The sequence below is a fragment of the Chaetura pelagica genome, unplaced genomic scaffold (genome assembly GCF_000747805.2).
Source record: "Chaetura pelagica isolate M959 unplaced genomic scaffold, ChaPel_1.0 scaffold138, whole genome shotgun sequence".
Classification (NCBI taxonomy): Eukaryota; Metazoa; Chordata; class Aves; order Apodiformes; family Apodidae; genus Chaetura; species Chaetura pelagica.
The window spans coordinates 6564461-6582461 of record NW_009954215.1 but is presented as its reverse complement, the minus strand read 5'-3'; the positions used below and the strand labels follow the sequence as shown (position 1 = coordinate 6582461).

Sequence of the window (18001 nt, the reverse complement as noted above, 5' to 3'; positions counted from 1 at the left end):
CTGAACTGAAATTCTTGGCAAAACAGAGGAAGTTGGGCTGAGATGGGTGTCCAGAGACACCCCTTTCCTACAGGGTGTGGTGTTAGATGATCTGCAACTGCCACTGTGAAATGAATGTACCAAGAGGTTAATAGATGAATGCACAGACCTTGTATCAACAGGGAGAGATGAAACCTGTCTAGGGGAGAGCTTTCAAGCTGTGGAGAAAGCCATAAGACTGGTAAACAAGGTAATAAAGAACACAGCAAGGAAGGACTTGAGGATTTATGAAGGAGTGAGGTTTTGTCCCCTGATCCTCACAAACTTTGCTACTTTATTTGGTTTAAATTCTTGTCAACAGCAGAGAGAGTTCCTACTAAAACCCAGAGCTACTTTGCAAAGGGAAACTCTTACAATATACCTATACCAGGAAACTCTTACAGATTTCAGTTTCTGGAGGTTCTTCCAGTTTGGTATTACCCAGGTATGGGGATTTAGCTTGGAGCTGCCAGGTCCCCATGCCCTAGAGAATAAGTCTAACCATGAGAGAGTTCCACATTACCTGTCTGACTGATGGGTAATGGAGGGAATGTCAAACTTCACCCCCCAGGGAAGATCCTTCATGGTCCCAGGTAGACCTTTTCTGACTTCATCTTTATTCAGATCCAGATGCTGACTTACATCCAGAGAAGGGCTATTGTGGGGCTGCAGGAAGAGGGAAGAATGAGATCCTCAGCAGGTTTTTCTCACTGTAAAGCCCCTTCTCTAGCCCCGGCTCCCAGCCTGTGGTCACAAAGACACCCTTGATACCTCCTGTGTTTTTCCATAGTTCTGGCCACCTGCTATTTGCTCTTCCATGAATGGCACCCAGAGTAGTTTCACCTCTCATATAACATGACTAGCATTAAGTTTATTATTTTAGGTGAAACCAAACTCCTCAGCCCATTCATTCTGGGCAACCATAATAAACAAGATACCTGCTGCTTGGCCTCCCTGCTGAAAAGTAGCAATTTCCTGGCAGCCCCTTTCTGTCTCAAAACACACACATGCTTTCCAAAGGCAAAAGAGCCAGCAGCACCTTTCCCTTCTTGCAGGAAAGACCTGAAGACCTCAATAATTGTGCCATAAGCAAGAAGAGGTCTCCAGAATGTTTGGCCATCTAACTTTTGCTTTTCTGTTTGCCACCAAGCCAGTTACCTCTCTCAAGGCTAACACAACAGCAACTAGGAGGATGAACATGCTGGCTTGTGCACAACCCTGCCTGGGTCCTTTTTTGTCTCTAAAAGCCTTATTAATTCTCTGAGTCAAAGGGAAGGAGAGCAGAGCTCTAGGGAGACAACACATTAATAAAACAAAGCTCTGTACAGCTCCTGACTAGCACCAGGACCCAGCCAGGCTTTGGGTGCATGCGAGTCTATGGCCATGACACAAGATCATAGACAACCTGGATTCTCCATCAGAAGGGTCTGCTCTGCCTTACCCTAAGCATGCTGGACATCACTGAATGCAGCAGGAACAGGCGGTTCAGTGTCCCCTCCTGCAACTCAGAGAGGTGCAGGTGGTGTAATCTTGCCAGTGTCTCTGGGACAGGAATGTTCTGGGCTGGAGCAGAGATAGGAAGGAAAAGTTAAAAATCACTCCTAGATAAACAGCTGAGATCTGTGGACTCATTACATCCATGACAAGGATTTCTGGGTGGATTGTTCACTTTGGCATCAGAAAACAAAGCTCAGGAATCATGACAGAGCAGGAGCAAAGTTCTGCTCTACCTGTTATCAGCATCTGCTGCTGCTGAATAATTTCTTCACAGAGCAGCATGTGCTGCTGCAGTTGCTGGATCACAAAATCCTTCTGGCACAACAAATTCTCCTTGTACAGTGTGTTTGCCTGCAGCTCTGTGTTGCCAAGCTCAAGCTCATGGGCTCTGCAGAGGAGCCTTAGCACCTCCTGCTGATCCTCACTGGTGATTTGTCTGGGGAGAAACTCCTCCATCTGGGAAGCTTTTTTCTTGGCATTTGCTAAGTGCTGCTCCAGCTCTTTCTGAAAAAGAGAGACAGGGGGTTGTCAAGGCAGTTTGGCTTCTTGGGATAACAAAGGCATCTGAGCAAATCTGTGCTATGTCCTTCAAGCTGAGAGTAAAGTAACATCTACAAAAAGTATTTTGCTTATTCTATTAGCAGCCACCATGTTTCAGTCATGGCAGATATATCCAGATGCACAGGCCTTGCTTAGAGAAACTCACAAACATTAGGTACCAAAAAACAGGATTACCAAAATACTGAACAACTAGTAAGTGAAAAGCCCTAAAAGTGTCCCCAAAAACGGAAATGGAAGAATGAGCTCTCCTATGGGTAGCTGAACCCAATCAGTGGGCTTGTGATTTTCCCTTGTCCTAAAAAACACAAGGGACAGAGGCAGAATGTTCCCATGCTGCTTCGTGCAGCAGCCCAAGGTATTTAGGAGCCCCGTTGTGGTACAGGTGCCACGCTGCTTTTGTGGTGCTGGCCCAAAGCCACAAGCACCTCTCTGAGCTCTGCTGCTGCCATCCTGCCCCCCAAGCACCCACCGGGCAGAGGTCAGACTTGCCACTGCAAGTGTCCCTAAGGACACCTTCACCTCCTCACCTTCAGGGCCACCGTCCTGCGCTGTTCTGCCAGCAGCAGGTCGATCTCTTCTCTTGCTACTGTAACTTCATGAGGTTCAGGTGAATCTATGATCTCTGCTTCTCTGTCTTCCTCCTCTGTGTTTTCATCTTTTTCCTCCTTTGCTGGCTTGTCATACTTGAATGCACCCTGAGCCTTCTCTCGTTCCCAGCTGCCAGCAACAACAGAAAGGAACTTCTTAGGACACAGTGTCATAACTCCAGTGATGCCCTTCGTTGTATCTGTCCAGCTCCTTCTTGCGTGGCAGCAGTGGAGCTAATTAGTCCAGGCTACTCTAGCTGGACAGACCATGCCAAAGAGCACAATTAGTTTCCTCCCATTTGGAAACATGTAAGACTGGCCTCCTCTGTGACATTTCCATGGCAGGAAGAACAGTGCTTTTCCCCATCCTCATCACAAATTGCTCACAGTTCACAGGTACTCATTGAAGACCTTTAATATCCTGAAGACTGTTTAACTACACAAATTACCCACATCTTAAGAGACTACAACGATTACAGAGGCATTAAGAGGGTAACTAGCAATAATGAAAGGGAACTGACACTTACTTAGAATTTATCCAGAAAAAAGGGATAAGGCAGCTTTCTCTGACATGAAATTATGACCAGATGCAGTACATATGGATGGAAAACACAGGGGGACTGAAACACGCAAGGACCAACAATCTCAGTCTGTGCTGCCATCCAGTTTTTCCATTAAAACACGAATCCAGAATAAGGTCCAAAGAGAGGTGGAGAATCTACTATTTACGCTTTGAGTCCTGAGCTTAAGCTTTATGACAGAGGTAGCAGGTTGCCTTACTGACTACATCAGGCAATTGCACTGCAGTGCAGCACAGTGTGCAGGCTGCAGTCTCCTTACAAGCACCAGGAGGGATTAGGGATGTGCTTCTCAACAGCAGAAAGCAGCCGTTGCAAATATAGCACCTTAATCTAAGGCTCAGAGTCGCATGGATTTAAGCTACCCTAAATCCCTGGGTGCCTTTTACAGACCACCACCCTGTCAAGTTCTTCCTCAGCACAAAGGTAGATCTCAAGCCTACACTTGGTCTTTCTGCATGAACAATGAAATACTCTCTTTAATAGCATCCTTTGGTCATTTTTGGGGTGTGTGTGTTTGTGTGTGTGTGTGTGTGATAACAAGATATTAATATTTCTCATAGGGCGTTTGGAAGTCCATGTATAAATTGTGTTCAGAGATAAGGAGCTACTCACTCTGTGATTGTCAGGAGGTGCCTGCAGGTGTCCATGTGCAGATCAATGTTGGTGTTTTCCAGCTCCATCAGGCTGCGGCGCATCTCCATCTGCTCCCTGAAAGCCCCCATCAGCTGCGCCCGCAAGGCCTTCATTACTTGGCCACCGGGTGCCTCAGAGCCTTGGTGCCTCTCTGCTGCAAGATAAGACTTTTCTGATCTGACAACAGGCTATGAAAACTTCTGCCAAACCCCCCCCAACTACTCTGGGACCAACCCACTCAGTCCACATGTTACAAAGCATTTGTTTGTAGGACTGCTTCATTCTCTGGTCTCTACGTTAATCATGTGCTGAAGAAATCTATCTTTATGACTGTATTATTAGCAATAAATAGGTCTCATTGTACTGCTTTTATCAGTATCAGGAGGATACTGCATTGCAGGCACATCTCTTCCTCCTTTCCACCCACCGAAAAAAAAAAAAGTATCACTTTTCTATGCTTGTTATGTAGAAATTACCTTGTGTGTTGGTAACAAAGACCTGTTCTACCTCATGTCTTATCTGTCAGAGAACTTGACTATTTTTATTTCATTCATGGCCAGATTCAACAACCAAAGGAACAATCCCTGGGAAAGAACAATCCATGTTTTAAAAGCTTTGCCCTGCCCCCTCTCCCTATTTTATTTATTTTAATTGGGTGCAGTGAACCATGCAACAGGGCTCAGTGTCCTGATGTGGCCACAGAGCCTGTGGTGACACGGGCTACGGACTTGGACACCTCTCTGTAAGAGTCAGGACTTTCCACAGCAAATGCCACCATTTGATGTCAAAACTCTTTTCAAGGGCAGGTTGGCAAAATTTAACATATTTTAATGCTGGGGAAGATGTTGAGAAGGTTGAGTGTGTTGGCCAGCATCACACAGCACATCAGAGACAGGCTCACATAGAAGAATAACTTCATGCCCCCTGCCTGCCTCCTCTGCCCATCAGACTGTGTTCTCCTCGAGCATTGTTGAGCTGCCCCTGCTATGTTTACATGGAAGCCCAACCAAGTGCTACCACAATACATCCACACAGCTCCTCTCCCAGCTCCCTTCCCTGCAGTTACCCCAGAACAGTTCTTGCTCCTGGCTCTACCTTGCAGATCCCCAAGGTCAGAGCTGACTGCACTTTTCTTCTCCTGGTTTTTGATCCTCTCCTTCAGATGCTCTATCTCCCTGCTGAGGTCCGTGATGATGCTGGTGTACTGGTCGATGTGGCAGATGTTCTGCAGGTTACATTTTACCTGGTGAGCCAGAATATGTGAGCATTTGTCCCAGGGTTCGTTATTGATACAACAGCTGCAAACAAAGCTATGCTTTCAGTTGGAGGGGCACCAAATTCTGTGACAAGGAGGAATTTATCCTTATGAGTGGGGAAACTGTAGATTAGTGGTTTTCCCTAATTCTGAGAAATTACCAAAAGGTAATAGAGAAAAGCCAGGGGACCTTGTGGCCTCAAGGAGGGCAGGAAACAAAGAGTGAAAACCCTGTTGAAGGTCATTGTTCCGCTTCCTTCCGCTTCCTCTCCATTTTATTCCTCATTTCTACAGCCACTCACTTCCTCTTCCAGGCCCAGCAATCCCCCTGGGACATGCCCCATATGTTGTCCTCCAGTAGCCATTTTCCAACCATCACTCTCTATGTTCTGCAGCCAGGTCTACACCAGACACATCATCCTCTGCCTTTCCATGATTCTGCTCTGTTGTCTTTCACATTCCTCTTCTCATCCACAACACACAGAGCTTGCTTTCCTCTGTTCCTTTCATCTGCTTTTCTTCTCTTCTATCACTCCCACTGAGCTTCTGTACCATCCTGCACTGCCCCCTCCTGAACTTTGTTCTCCCTTCATCCACTACATCCTCTGTTTCCACTTTGCAAGCTTTTCATCTGCAACCTCCACCTCCTTCTGGGCTGTTCACTCATTTACCTGCGTCTTGATGTTTTTTGCTCGATGGGCATAGATCAAGGTCATTCGAGATTCTTCAAAGGAGGTGCTGGCTGGGCTGATGTGTGCAATCATAACAGTCCTGCTGTTGCCCCCTAATGAGTCCTAGAGGGATGCAATATTGATGTGGTTAGTATGGACAAGACAGAGGCTTGCTGCTCTGTGGTAACCACCGCGGTTGAGTACCCTGGTGATTCATTGAGATTCTGGTGGGCAATCCCAATTAGGAGTGAAGGAAGTCCTGGGAAAGACCACTCACTAGGCCCTCTCTCCATCAACAGCAAAATCAATAAGTAATTAACTTTCTACATACGAAGAACTTGTGCCAGAAAATCAGTTTCCACAAATGCACTGGGAGCTTCTCAATGCTGCTTACAACAGAAACCTGCCTCTTTTTCTATCTCTCCTCCCCACTATCTTCTAGAAAACATCTGTTGTGCAGTGGTAGCTGAGAACCAAGGCTTGAGGTGAGGCTCAGAAATGAGGTTGTAAAGTATCCATAAAATAACCAGTGTAGCAAAGAGCAGGTCTGCAACCTCTGATTTCCTACAGGAGAGACAACTCATGACAGCACATAGTAACCCTCTGTATTTTTTTATCCCGTCCCAATAACATCCAAATTTATTGGCCAGTTTCAGCCAAATGCTATAGATGGGACGAAACATTCAAAGGCAGCAAGTTAATTTAGAAAATCACTGGTCACCTGCAAGCTTAGAGACAGACACAACCCAAATCTATAGGATTTCCTTAGCCCTATAGGAGGTCCTTTTTTAACCCCAGCGACCACAAGACAACATGCTTGTCACAGAGACAACACTGTCCAAAACAAGCCCTGATTGCAGTGCAAAGCTCATGCAAGATCCTGAGGAGCATTTCAGGGTGGATAAAGAGAATGCACACAGATCTTGGAGGACCAGCTCTCCAGTCCTGTCAGATTAGGGCAGTGACACCAGCACCAGACACACCAAGCTCCCTGCGGTGCACGGTACCTTCAGCAGGCGGGTGAGTTTGCTGTCTCTGAAATTGACAAACTGAGCCCTGCTCCCCCCCTTCTCGCTGAGGGCATTGATGCAGTTTCCCAGAGCCAGCAGTGAGCGGTTGATGTGGGCTCCTTCCTTCATCCTCTTGCCCTGGTTCCGAGTCTGTTAGGAGGGAGGGTGGACAGACAGACAAAGCACACACTTCAGAACAGCGGGACTGCACCTGGGGAGCCGTGTGGTGCCACCAGGGTCAAGGTTTGGATGTCAAAGCAATGCCTCCTGCAAACCAACCTGAAAGTGCAGGGTTAAACCCCACTCTGAGGCACAGGGGTGCTGGTAGAAGTACATTTCTGGAAAAGATGACCCAGCTCTTACCTCTTGGCTCTTAAAAGACAGCTATTCATTATCATCTAAAGATTATTATGGAATTTAAGGTGCATAACTACATTACACCAGAAAGCCTGGTCTCAGTAGAAATACTTGGTATGTAAAGCCTCTCTCCCACAAATAATCTCTGAGTTTCAGTATTTCCTTCTTCTCATCAGAGCCAGCTGCCTTATTCTCCACCCACCAACATCCCTCTGTTCCACTGGTACCAGCTTTCTCTCCAACAGCCCAGCCAATCCCTGCCTAACAGACCTCAGGTTCTCTATAGAAGTGAAATTTGCTGCTGCTTTTTCAGACCTGAGAAAAGACTGCACCCAAAAGCTACTTTTTTCCACTTACATTAGTTGGCCTAATAAAGGATATTACCAATATCAAACTTTGCCTTTGAGACCATCTCAAGTACAAACTACTGCTCTAACGCAACAAAGAAACCCCCAGTGCTGGTTTCCCCAGGGACGAGGACAGGCATGCAGACCCTGCCCAGCAGGCCAAGGAATCCAGCCTGGTGTCACCCAAAAGCTGCTGAGCTCCAGCCCTACCTGGGCTGCCCTCTCTGACCCTGCCAAGTCAACCATGAAGAGCTTTCCCATCCGCACTTCCTCGCCCGCCGCCTTCCTCCGGCTTCTCAGTGTCACCGTCACCTGCAGCACCGCGTGAGAGCGGGAGGACGTCTGGTTGGCAGGGGTGGCTTCCTGGGTGCGTTGCTTGTTTCCTTTCATCAACAGCTGCATGATCTGCACGGTGCAGAAAAGCAGGCAGAGATGAGCAGCTCTGCCTGAGCCTTATCGTGGCCTTCCCTGCAGACTGAGCCCCTCACCCAGGGCACAAACTCTGGGCCTGCTCATCCTGGCAGGGGTTTTGCTGTTGATTTTTCCCAGATCTCCCCCTTCAACTTATGACTTTGGAAGGGGGGGGGAGGGTTTGAGGTTGTTTTCCTGGAAGGCCTGTTTATCTCATATCTCAAGGGAGCTTCGTTATCTCCTCTCCCCCTCCGAGTATTTTGTTGACACGTGTACACAAATCAAAGCACTCTTGCCCTTCCAGGAAAGCAGCATGTACCCTGGGGTAGCAGAGCTAGCAGGACGTTAGCTGGGGATTTTAGCCTGGTTTCTACCACTCACATGGTTTCATGATCAGCCCTTTCCATCCAAGTAATCACATTAATCCAGTTCCACCAAGGTCCTACTACAAAGGGTCCTTGCCTGAGTGAGGCATCAGCAATGGGAAAGTGTCAAGAAATTTTAAAGCACTAATGCATGGAAGCACAAGCCCCCTCTCAACAACCCCCCTCATAGCCCAGGGTACCTCCTCAGCATTTGTAGTGGAGACTTCTGTAATTCCTGCTATCTGGATGCTGCCTCTGGGGTCCTCTCTCAGGTCTAAGAACCCTGAGGATGGGTTCAGGAGGTCACGGATCACTTCATTATAGATCTGAGGGTAAGAAGTGAGGGGTTGGTGTGAGTCTAGCAGTGGGTCCTTAGATCTGCAAAGAGAGTTGAGTTGATCCTGTATTTCTTTGGAGAGGAAGGGAAGAATGGAATATCCAAGCTGTGGAGCCCAAGGGGAGTGCCACACACTGGACAGACTTGGATACCCCACTTCCAGGGGTTTGCAGAGTTCCCACAGAACCTGGATCCAGGGCAACACAAGATGCTTCACCTCCAGGTAGGACATGGAGACTCTGTAATCCATCTCTTCAGTGGTAGCTTCAAGGGCCTTAAAGAGATCTTCAAGACTGCGGATGTAAATCCCTGGCTCACAGTCCGTCCCCAGCATCGTGTAGGTTTTTCCTGCTCCTGTGAAAGGTACAAAGAAGGGCAGCAAGGACCAACACTTCCATGTTAGCAAGTTTCCACAACAAATAAAGCCTGGTTTCTTGCTGATTTCTGTCCTTCCTCCCCTAAACCTCCCCCAGTTACTCTGGTTTCTCACCCCACAATGACACTGCTGCAGAAAAGACATGGCATGTGCCATCCAAAATGGGTAGGAAGAGGACTTGGAGATGGGATAAGTAGGTTAACTGCCCACCTAGGTGTTCAGAGCTAGGGTAGAAATGTATTTGCACCTAGTCTGTAGTCTGTAAGTACTTTCTACAGCTTTCTATTCTCCTGAGATCAATCTCCAACATTGCACAGATGCCCTCATCTTTTTAATGGAAATATTTGTCTCCACAGAATTCCACCCCAATTAAATGACTTCTTGAACAGGGTAGCTTTGCTGTTCTGTTAGCATAGAAGGCAGATCCATAGTTCCTGATGAGAATTCAATTTTAATGCCTCAGTCTCATCTTCACAGTAAGCACCTGATTTGCATTAGAATTCATTTCTGGTTGAAACAGCTATTTTATTCATCTGGAGCAGCACAGCCAGAGGAACAACTTTACCTGTTGGACCATATGCAAAAATGGTTGCATTGTAGCCAGAAATAACTCCTCCTATCAGGCTTTTGGTCGTGGACACATATATTTCCTCCTAATTCAGTCAAAAAAAGCATAAACTTATGGTCAGACATAACAGCTGTCCAAACAATCTATACTTAATTACATTCCCTGTCATTTTCTCACAGCATTTTACAAATTTCCTGGGCTTTGGAACTATTTGTGAACCATTTGAATTTTGATACATCATCAAAATGAGCAGAAAAGCACAGAGGTATATTGAATTTTCAAAAGGCAGGCAAGATGCAGGAACTTACTAAAATAAATGTCTCTAAATTTGATTATTTTCTTGGACTCAGAACATGGAATGCTCTGGTTTTAATTTGTGTCTGCTGAAGAAGAGGGTATATTCTTTCCTTTACATTATCCTGTTTTTGAGAAGTGCCACTGGGCCTCCAGTAATGTCTTGGGTTGCATGTGAGGGTGCTGCACTGAACTTTCACGTGAACAGAGATGAGTGAATTGCTTGTGAGGGTGATCACAAAATGCAGGTGCTGATTAAATCCTCATACTGCACCTTCTCTGTCTGCAAAACTCAGCTCAGAAAGGGCACTAGAGCTGTCTCATGAGACTGTCATACAACAGGGACACAGGGAAGAAGTGTGTGAGCAACAAAGCTGAGCAGTGTGACCATGATCTCATCCACCAGAGACCTCAGGAGACAAAGCTCTTCATCCCTGCTGAGGTGTGCTGCACCTGGGGGGGAGAGGCAGGCTGAACACTGCTCCTCTCCCCCTTCTCTGACAAAGGAAAACCCTCAAAGTCCTCTCACCTTCAGTACTGTCACCTTTTATGTGGGTGACCTGTGGCCTCAGGGATGTGCAGTTCTACTCACCTGCCAAGAACGTTGATCCAAGCAGGGAAAACAATTCTAATGTTAAGCCTTTTACCTGGGTTGCTCTGTGGTCAAAAACCATGTCAAACACAAATGTTTTTTCTCGGGACCTGTTGGCTCTCAAGATGTCATCTGGATCTTCACTTGGGTCCATTAGGACCACCCTCTGTTATAAAGAAAGTCAAAAGAAGAACCGTTAGGCCTGGGTTTGGTTAACAGCCTGTTGGGGTTTCTTGCAGCACTATCACCACCACAACTTGGCCAAAGGAGCATTGCACTGCAGCTTTGAGTGGAGGAAACACCATGTGGGGACCCACAAGCTTTGTTTGGTAACTGAGGTCACAGCTTCTGTAATTTGGAGAAGTAGTAACTGCTGCAAAAAGGCTTTGAAGGTCCTTTGTGCAGTGAAACAGTCACTGGCATTGGGTAATAGTAGTGGTTGCAGGGACATGACACCCAGCCAACCCCCATGCAGGCAGGAGGGGGACAGGACCTCTTGCCTCAATTTTCAGCCAAGACTCAGAGCTGTGGAAAAAAAAAAATAGTTATGTTTCTCAGAAGCAAATGTGTCCAAGGTCATCTTCCAAAGACTTTTCTGCAGAAGGATGGATAGAAATGTGCATTGCTCAAGGACATGCCATTTCTGGCTTTTATCAAGGAAAAAAAAAAAAGGTGGGAGAGGAGTCACAACAGGTTACAGAACTGGTTCTGTTTCTTTTCAGTCACTTAGGATCTATTTTAGTACATCATTATCACAGTGTATGATTACTGTGGAGAATGGTATTCTTTCTCCTCCACTGAAACAGCTCGTAAGGAGATGCTCAAGCCCCAAGGGAAGGGCCAGAGAACCCTTTGCCTCCTCCTCCAGAGTAGCTTTTACTCCCTCTCAGGTAAACAGATCATTAGATAAGCAATTATAGCACAGATTAACCACCATTTGACCTACAGAATAACAGCACTGGTGTGCCAGGCATGGGAGACAAGGGTCTAGGACAATTGCCCACGGGCAGTAAGGAACACCAAAACTTCGGTTTTCCTTTTTCATTTCTTGCTAAATTTCAAGTCTTTGACAAGTATCTCTAATTTTGATCTGCAATATTTCAATTACCAGAATGACTTTTTAAACAAGTTTTCACTGGTCCAGCTCAGGCCTTAAAACCTGAAGCAACACAAGAGCAAACTCCAAGAGGAAGTCCTGGTTTATCCTTGGTGGCAGCATTTGCCTGCAAGAGATGGGCTGACACAGAATCATGTGTACATGCAAGTGTGACAGCCAAGAGCAGAGCTTGGAGAATGAGGTCAGCATGTTTCTTTTAGAAATTCTGTCTGTAACCACTTTCTGGCCCCCTTTACCAAGTCCTTGTAACATTCAAATTTTGCTTGCAGTGTATCCATGCATCCAAGAGTCCTTCTCTTCCAGCCTGGAGCTCACACATCTAACTAGCAGTATTCTAAAACCATAAATCTGCTGCTATTGCACGGAAGCATTAACAACATAACAAGACACAAACAGAGTCAATTTTGTCTTAGGATTAGTAAGCAGGCAGATGCAGCTCTAAATCAGTTAGGCTGGGAGTAAAAATAGCAGAGAACATGATGTAAATGAAAATACACCAAGATCTAAGTACTTCAACTGCCAAGTCAATTAATTTGCTTTCATAATTACAGTTATTTGCATTATTAAGAGAAATTCATTCTCATAGAGCAGACTAATGCAATGCACATTTCCTTCCCAGATTTCCATTAAAGAAAACAGATCTCAGGGCAGATGATGCAAGTCTGAATAAGCTGGACAAAAATAAAGCTGATAACCTTGTGAGGTTAATGACTGCTTTAAAGAGAGAAAAGAAAAAAAAGAGGGATGTTTCACCAGTAAGCACCCAGTAAAGATGAACAAAAATTGTGTTTGTAAGATAATCCATAAAGAGGAAAAGATAATACAGAAAGAGGAAAGAGATTTGTGCTCTCTTTGCTTCTGAGGGCTGCTATCATTTGACTTCTGCATGGAGACAGGAGACAAGATATATTACAGAATTAGTGTGCATTCAGAAAGGGTTCAGAGTTCTGATGAACATGATAAAAGGTAATAGGATTTACACTGGTAAACAACAAGGACACTGTAAAAATATGTAAATAGATTTAGTGATGTAAAAACCTTATGTGGGAACTTCCTGCAATCCTTGCCTCTTAAAGAAGAGGAACAAGAGGTAAAAGATGCAGCACTGGAGATAAGAATTGCCCTTTGCACGGGAAGCTGAATCCCTGCCAGGCCAGGAGTTTTGCAGGATTTGGAAGCAAGTGTTTGCACATAAACCAGAGGAGCCAGACCCTTGCAGTGGTCCATGTGGTGCCCAGCAGGCTCCCCTGACCCCGGCACTCTCCTGCAGCCCAGGCACAACCTCCCCAGCTCACCTGCTCTCCCACTCTGAGGGCAGCAAGGGCAGCTCCCTCCTCCTCTTCTGCTGCGCTGATGGGACGGATGCGAAGGGCCACCTGCACACACAGCACACACAGCCCTGCTGTGCTCAGGCCACCCAGACTTACCTGCAGCAGGGCTCAGCTCTCTGCAAGCACCAGCAATATCTACAGCTTCTCACTGCATATCTTCTGCTGATCAACCTTAAAACCTTAAGCTCAGGGCCTGGAGAGTTTCAGGAAGTTTAAAAAGTTTAAACCAGTTAATTCTCCCATGATTTGCAATTTTATCTCGACAAATTCTTCCTCCCTCTTCTCCCGTTTCTGTCTCTAACACAGCAAGACTCCAACTGATTGACAGAGAAGGCAGCAGAATTAACTCAGCCATGTCATTGATGCTGCCAGCAGGAACCTTCTGAGATCTGGGACCATGGTACCAACAGCCATAGAGCTGAGCATGCTTACAGATTCCCCTGGTGTTCCCAAAACACTGATTAAAGTTATCCATGACAAAGAATGGGAATTGCATTTCACTAAGTACCCATTTCGTTTAATCCCAGGTAGCAATCATTATGAGCCTGTTCAACTAGATCAGAGCAAGTTAGCCCTGATCTGTGCAGGTCCCGTGGGGTTTCTTGGAAGCTGGAATTCATTGCAGGACTGGAGTGATTATAAAGCAGCAATTAACTGCCAGTGCCCTGTGCCACAACTCAATCAGGCAGGAACACCAGGCTCCATTTTGAAACACAGGCGACAATTTGACTTGAAGATTTAAAAGACACAGGCTGTTCTTGTCACTATTCATAATGCACAAGAGCACACTTTTTCAGCCTGTCTTAATCTATAGGTGAAGCAACAGGGAAGTGTGGTGTCATGGGTCAGTTGTGGGATGATTAACTGGGCCCCCTGAAGCCGAGGTCCTGCTCTGGCCCTGCCTCACTGCAGCTGCAGGCAAGCTGCAGTCCCAGATGCCAAACCTGTGTGCCTGATGGAGGGACTCCAGAGAATACCACCAACTCTAAATCCCACCTCAAAGTTGCCCTTGTCATGTCAGCTAATAACAGAGACCTGAAAAATTCTATTTTCACCTTTCCATAGCTATTTTCCCTTCCATAAAACACAGCAGCATCCCCTTAGCAGCTCCTGACAGGAGAGCTGATGCTGATGAAACACTGCATAATGCACATAAATGATGCCCCATCAGGAGGGTGTGCAGTTACTGAAACAGACTTGTTCTGTGGCCCCACCAGTCACAAGCAACTAGTTTCTATAGGAACCAGATTTATTTCCACAATAACAAGTTGAGCTACCTGTCAATTTAACAAGGGTCTCATGAACAGCTCCCAGTCTCAAACACTGTAGAAGACATTTTTTAGTAGTTCCAGCAGCAGTAAAGGAACATTCTGTTCATTGTGAATATCTCAAGAATCCTTAGCTTTGGATAGGTTGAATATTCACAAAAATGCAATAATGAACTTAACTTCATCATCTTCCTAAACATGTCCAAGTTACACACTTATGAGCATCTATCTCCTTTCCAGGGGCTGAACTCATCTTAGAAGCATATGAAAATACTACCTTGCACACCATAATCCCAAATCCTGCAGGAGGAGTGGGGGATATGCAAGTCTTTCTTGGACAGCCTTAACCTCTGGACTCATCTGGTAATCTCTGTACTTGGTAGCCCTGGCCACTGAGGGTAAGAAAACAAATGTAAATAAGCAACATATGGAGACAGGTCACACCACGTACTAAGGCTTTTCCTTGCATTAGAGAGGAATGCAAGGTATTCTAGATATTATTGACTTTATTTTAAGCAATTCCACTTTGAGCAGGGATTTCTGTGTCAGCCTCAGTCATGTTTCAGCACCATGTGAGGGCAGTGCTTCAGCTGAACAAAGAGCCACAGGGCTGAAGGCTGAAAATTTGGGAAAGGATTACGGTTCAAAGCACTCCTCTAACTGATCAACACAGAGCAGTGCTGGAGCAATGGTGCAGACTCAGAGAGGACTATAATCCCAGCTGCTTGTAGCTGTTTATCATGAATCTGTCACTCACACGGATCCCAAAGAGATGGGAAACTGAAAATCACTATTCAAGGAGGGCTAATCACCACAACCTGCCAGGTTACCTAGCTACATCTCCCCTGCTATACAATTTTTTTTCCCCTCTGCAAGGATACTTGTACCCAGCTTTTGCTTTCAGTAACACAGAGCTTTGCAAAAAAGAGAGCAAGTCTCAGTTTTTGCCTCCAGCTTTGCCACAGAGCCTAGGAACAGCAGGACAGCAGGGGAACATGACAGGAAGGATGCTGGGGCCCAGCTGCTCCTCTCTATCCCATGTCCTCCCCTAAACAGGCAGACTCACCGTGAGCTGCTGCTCCTTCATGGCTGAGCTGTGAGATGATGCCAGCTCAGGGCTGGGCAATTTGCCCAGGGAGGTGCACATCGACTTGGAGTCTTTCAGGAGACTGCACAGGCAGGAGGCTGGATGGTTGAGACAGCAGGAATCACCCCAGGGAAGGAAGAGGGAGGCAACCCCTGCAGTCCCCTGGGTGGGAGCTGGCTGCAGGGCAGCAAGAGAGGCAGCAGCAGAGCACTGAGCCCCGGGGCAGGAAGCACTGTGGGAAACAGTTGTGCCACCACCTCACCTTGCAGAGGACAGTGAAGGGTCAGGATAAGCAAAACGACCCACCTGCAAGCCCACTTCAGCTCTGTACATGTAAACCCATCTGCACACACCCTCAGTGAGTAGGCCACAGCCTTCACTTTCTCCCTTCTAGGATGCCCAATTTCTCCTCCCCATAGGATTAAACATATAGCACAACCAGGTACAGGGGCCTACAGCTCCACCAAAAGTTAAGCTAGAAGCAGCCTGGCCCCTCCAGTCTTGCACAAGAGCTGACAACAACCATCGAGACAATCAGGAAACAGTTTGCTGCCTCCCTGAGCTAACTGCAAACTTCCAGTGCATTTCCACATCACGCAGTGGTATCTCATGACTCCCACATTCAAAAAGGCAATTGATCCTTCAGCAGTTCAGTATCAGTCCACTCATTACAAGAACCTAGTAAAAAACCACAAGATTATATTTTGTCTTCATTCTTTATTGATACTAAATGAGTCAAAGCTCATAAAAGTTACAGTAAGGCTTTATTAAAAAATATTAGAATTTAAGTTAAAACAGAGTATATGAAGTTTGTATTAATGACTGTAGAGGGTTGAGAGGTCATGAGAATGTTTATTACAAATTCAAAATAAAGACTTTGAAAGTGAAGACCTGCCCAGGATTATAAGAATTGTTCCAGTTAATCTTGCTATTTAAGAACATTTAAAATACATAAGACAACACTTTTAACAAACATGAGATATATTATACTCAATGCCTAAGATTTGTTTCCCCCCTGCTCCTATTTTGGATCCTTGAAGGCTGAAGGTACAATTGCTGCTGGAGGCCTTTTTCCTCACCCATATTATTCAGTACCTACAAACCTGCTTCTGACCATCCTTCAGAAGCTTTTATGAGGGAACAGACCTCAAGCTGAGAGCCAGCAGCACAGAGTGCTTGAAGCTACAAACCAACAAATCCGACAAGACCCTTTCACCCTGCTACAACTCCTGGTATTCCAAGATATGCCAAAATAAGACTAGTTTACCAAATACATACTCATAAAGCAATTTCAGTAGCACATAATTTGCAAAAAGAAGAAACACTACAGAAAAGACATATTGTGTCTGCTGGTCAGGACAACACCTCCTCAGCTTCCAAAGGTCCTAGAGGAGCATCAACTTTTGGGTTTTTGGTGGGGTTGTTTTTTCTTCCCCCCCCCATCACTGATGAGCCACACTTCAGAGAAGCATCTCAGAAGAAAACTCAATTCATTTAACATTGGCATTACATTTATTTACTTTGAAGAATGGCCCAGAATAAGACAGTAGGCTATTAAAACTTCATTGCATGGAGACTGGGGAAATAAAGCCTTTCAACTCAGTTCGTACCTTAGAAAATGGTTGAAAAGTCAGCTCTTCACAAAGGATACATCAAATGATTCCTGCTATAGAAGTCCAGGCCATTACAGGAGAACTTCGATGTGCTAGAAGTTCTTCTGCATGATTCTGCCAGAAAGTTTGTATTTTTTTTCCAGTCCAGTTGGGAAATGAGCTTCATAAATGTTGTGGACAAAACTTTCATCATCTGTATTTATGGATTATGAATGAATTACTGCAGGAAACTGGGAACTAATACAGACTTCTGGAAAAAAACTCAACATCTGCTGGTTTAAGAGTGAACTATTGAAACAAAGTCAGTGACATTATTACAAAACAATGACTTTGAAGAGTCTTCCTGGTGAAGAGAACATGGAGGTTACTGGAGTGGTTCTACATTTGCTATCACAGCAAGTTCACCTACAAAGAAAAATGAGTACTAAATACATTGCTGTCCCTTGGCTGCCTCCAGCTGAGTGGGGCTACCCTTTGCACTTCCCATCTGTCAGGCACTGCTGTGGAAGTGGGCTCAGGGTTGAAAAACAGCCAGTGAAGAGGGCTCATGTGTGCCGTTTCCCTGGCCAGTCTGGGAGAAGAGACAGGAACATCCTAATTCTCCTCTGTCCCCAAAAATGGCAAGCAGCAGGTCAGCAGCCTCTTCACGGCTCTGACAATATCCAGAAAATAATTTCTACTTATCAATGCAAATACAGGGAAGTTGCTCCACCAGCTTTTCCCCTCTGAGCACAGAGGGCTTCAGAAATGAAAGCAGGTACTGTAACAGGGAGCATAAGGCATGTGTATACAGAGCAGTTCTCTGAAAGTTTGCAATGTTCACTAAGAAGGTTTGGATTAATCCAGTAATTCCTGAGGCTGGAATCAGCTTGCAAATGGTTTAAGAAATCTGCTCATTTTCTAGTCACTCCACTCTAGTGAGCAGGTTCACTTGGCAGATGAATGAGCTGTATCGTCACTGTAAAAAACAAACCACAACACAAAACCAGAAGAACCATGAGGAAATGAAATTAAAAAGATAAAATAAATCTAAAGCAACCATATAGCAAACACTCTTGCTACTATAGGAATGTTTGACTCTCATCATTCAGGGAAAGCTTCCCTACAAACAACACATAGCCAGCC

The 18001-nt window shown here is 45.6% G+C and overlaps 1 protein-coding gene across 1 annotated transcript in view; it reads right to left on the bottom strand.

The window, feature by feature from the left end:
* KIF19 (kinesin family member 19) overlaps positions 1-15323 on the bottom strand; it is a 26842-nt gene extending 11519 nt beyond the window's left edge. The window contains exons 1-15 of the mRNA XM_010003345.1: positions 15243-15323; positions 12873-12953; positions 10516-10626; positions 9572-9659; positions 8848-8984; positions 8494-8619; positions 7728-7922; positions 6811-6963; positions 5804-5926; positions 4961-5120; positions 3857-4031; positions 2604-2793; positions 1749-2019; positions 1460-1581; positions 542-684 (exon numbers count right to left, since the gene is read on the bottom strand). Coding sequence (XP_010001647.1) covers positions 542-684; positions 1460-1581; positions 1749-2019; positions 2604-2793; positions 3857-4031; positions 4961-5120; positions 5804-5926; positions 6811-6963; positions 7728-7922; positions 8494-8619; positions 8848-8984; positions 9572-9659; positions 10516-10626; positions 12873-12953; positions 15243-15323 — 2156 coding nt within the window. The remainder of the gene's footprint in view (positions 1-541; positions 685-1459; positions 1582-1748; positions 2020-2603; positions 2794-3856; positions 4032-4960; positions 5121-5803; positions 5927-6810; positions 6964-7727; positions 7923-8493; positions 8620-8847; positions 8985-9571; positions 9660-10515; positions 10627-12872; positions 12954-15242) is intronic.
* Positions 15324-18001: the final 2678 nt, after the last annotated feature.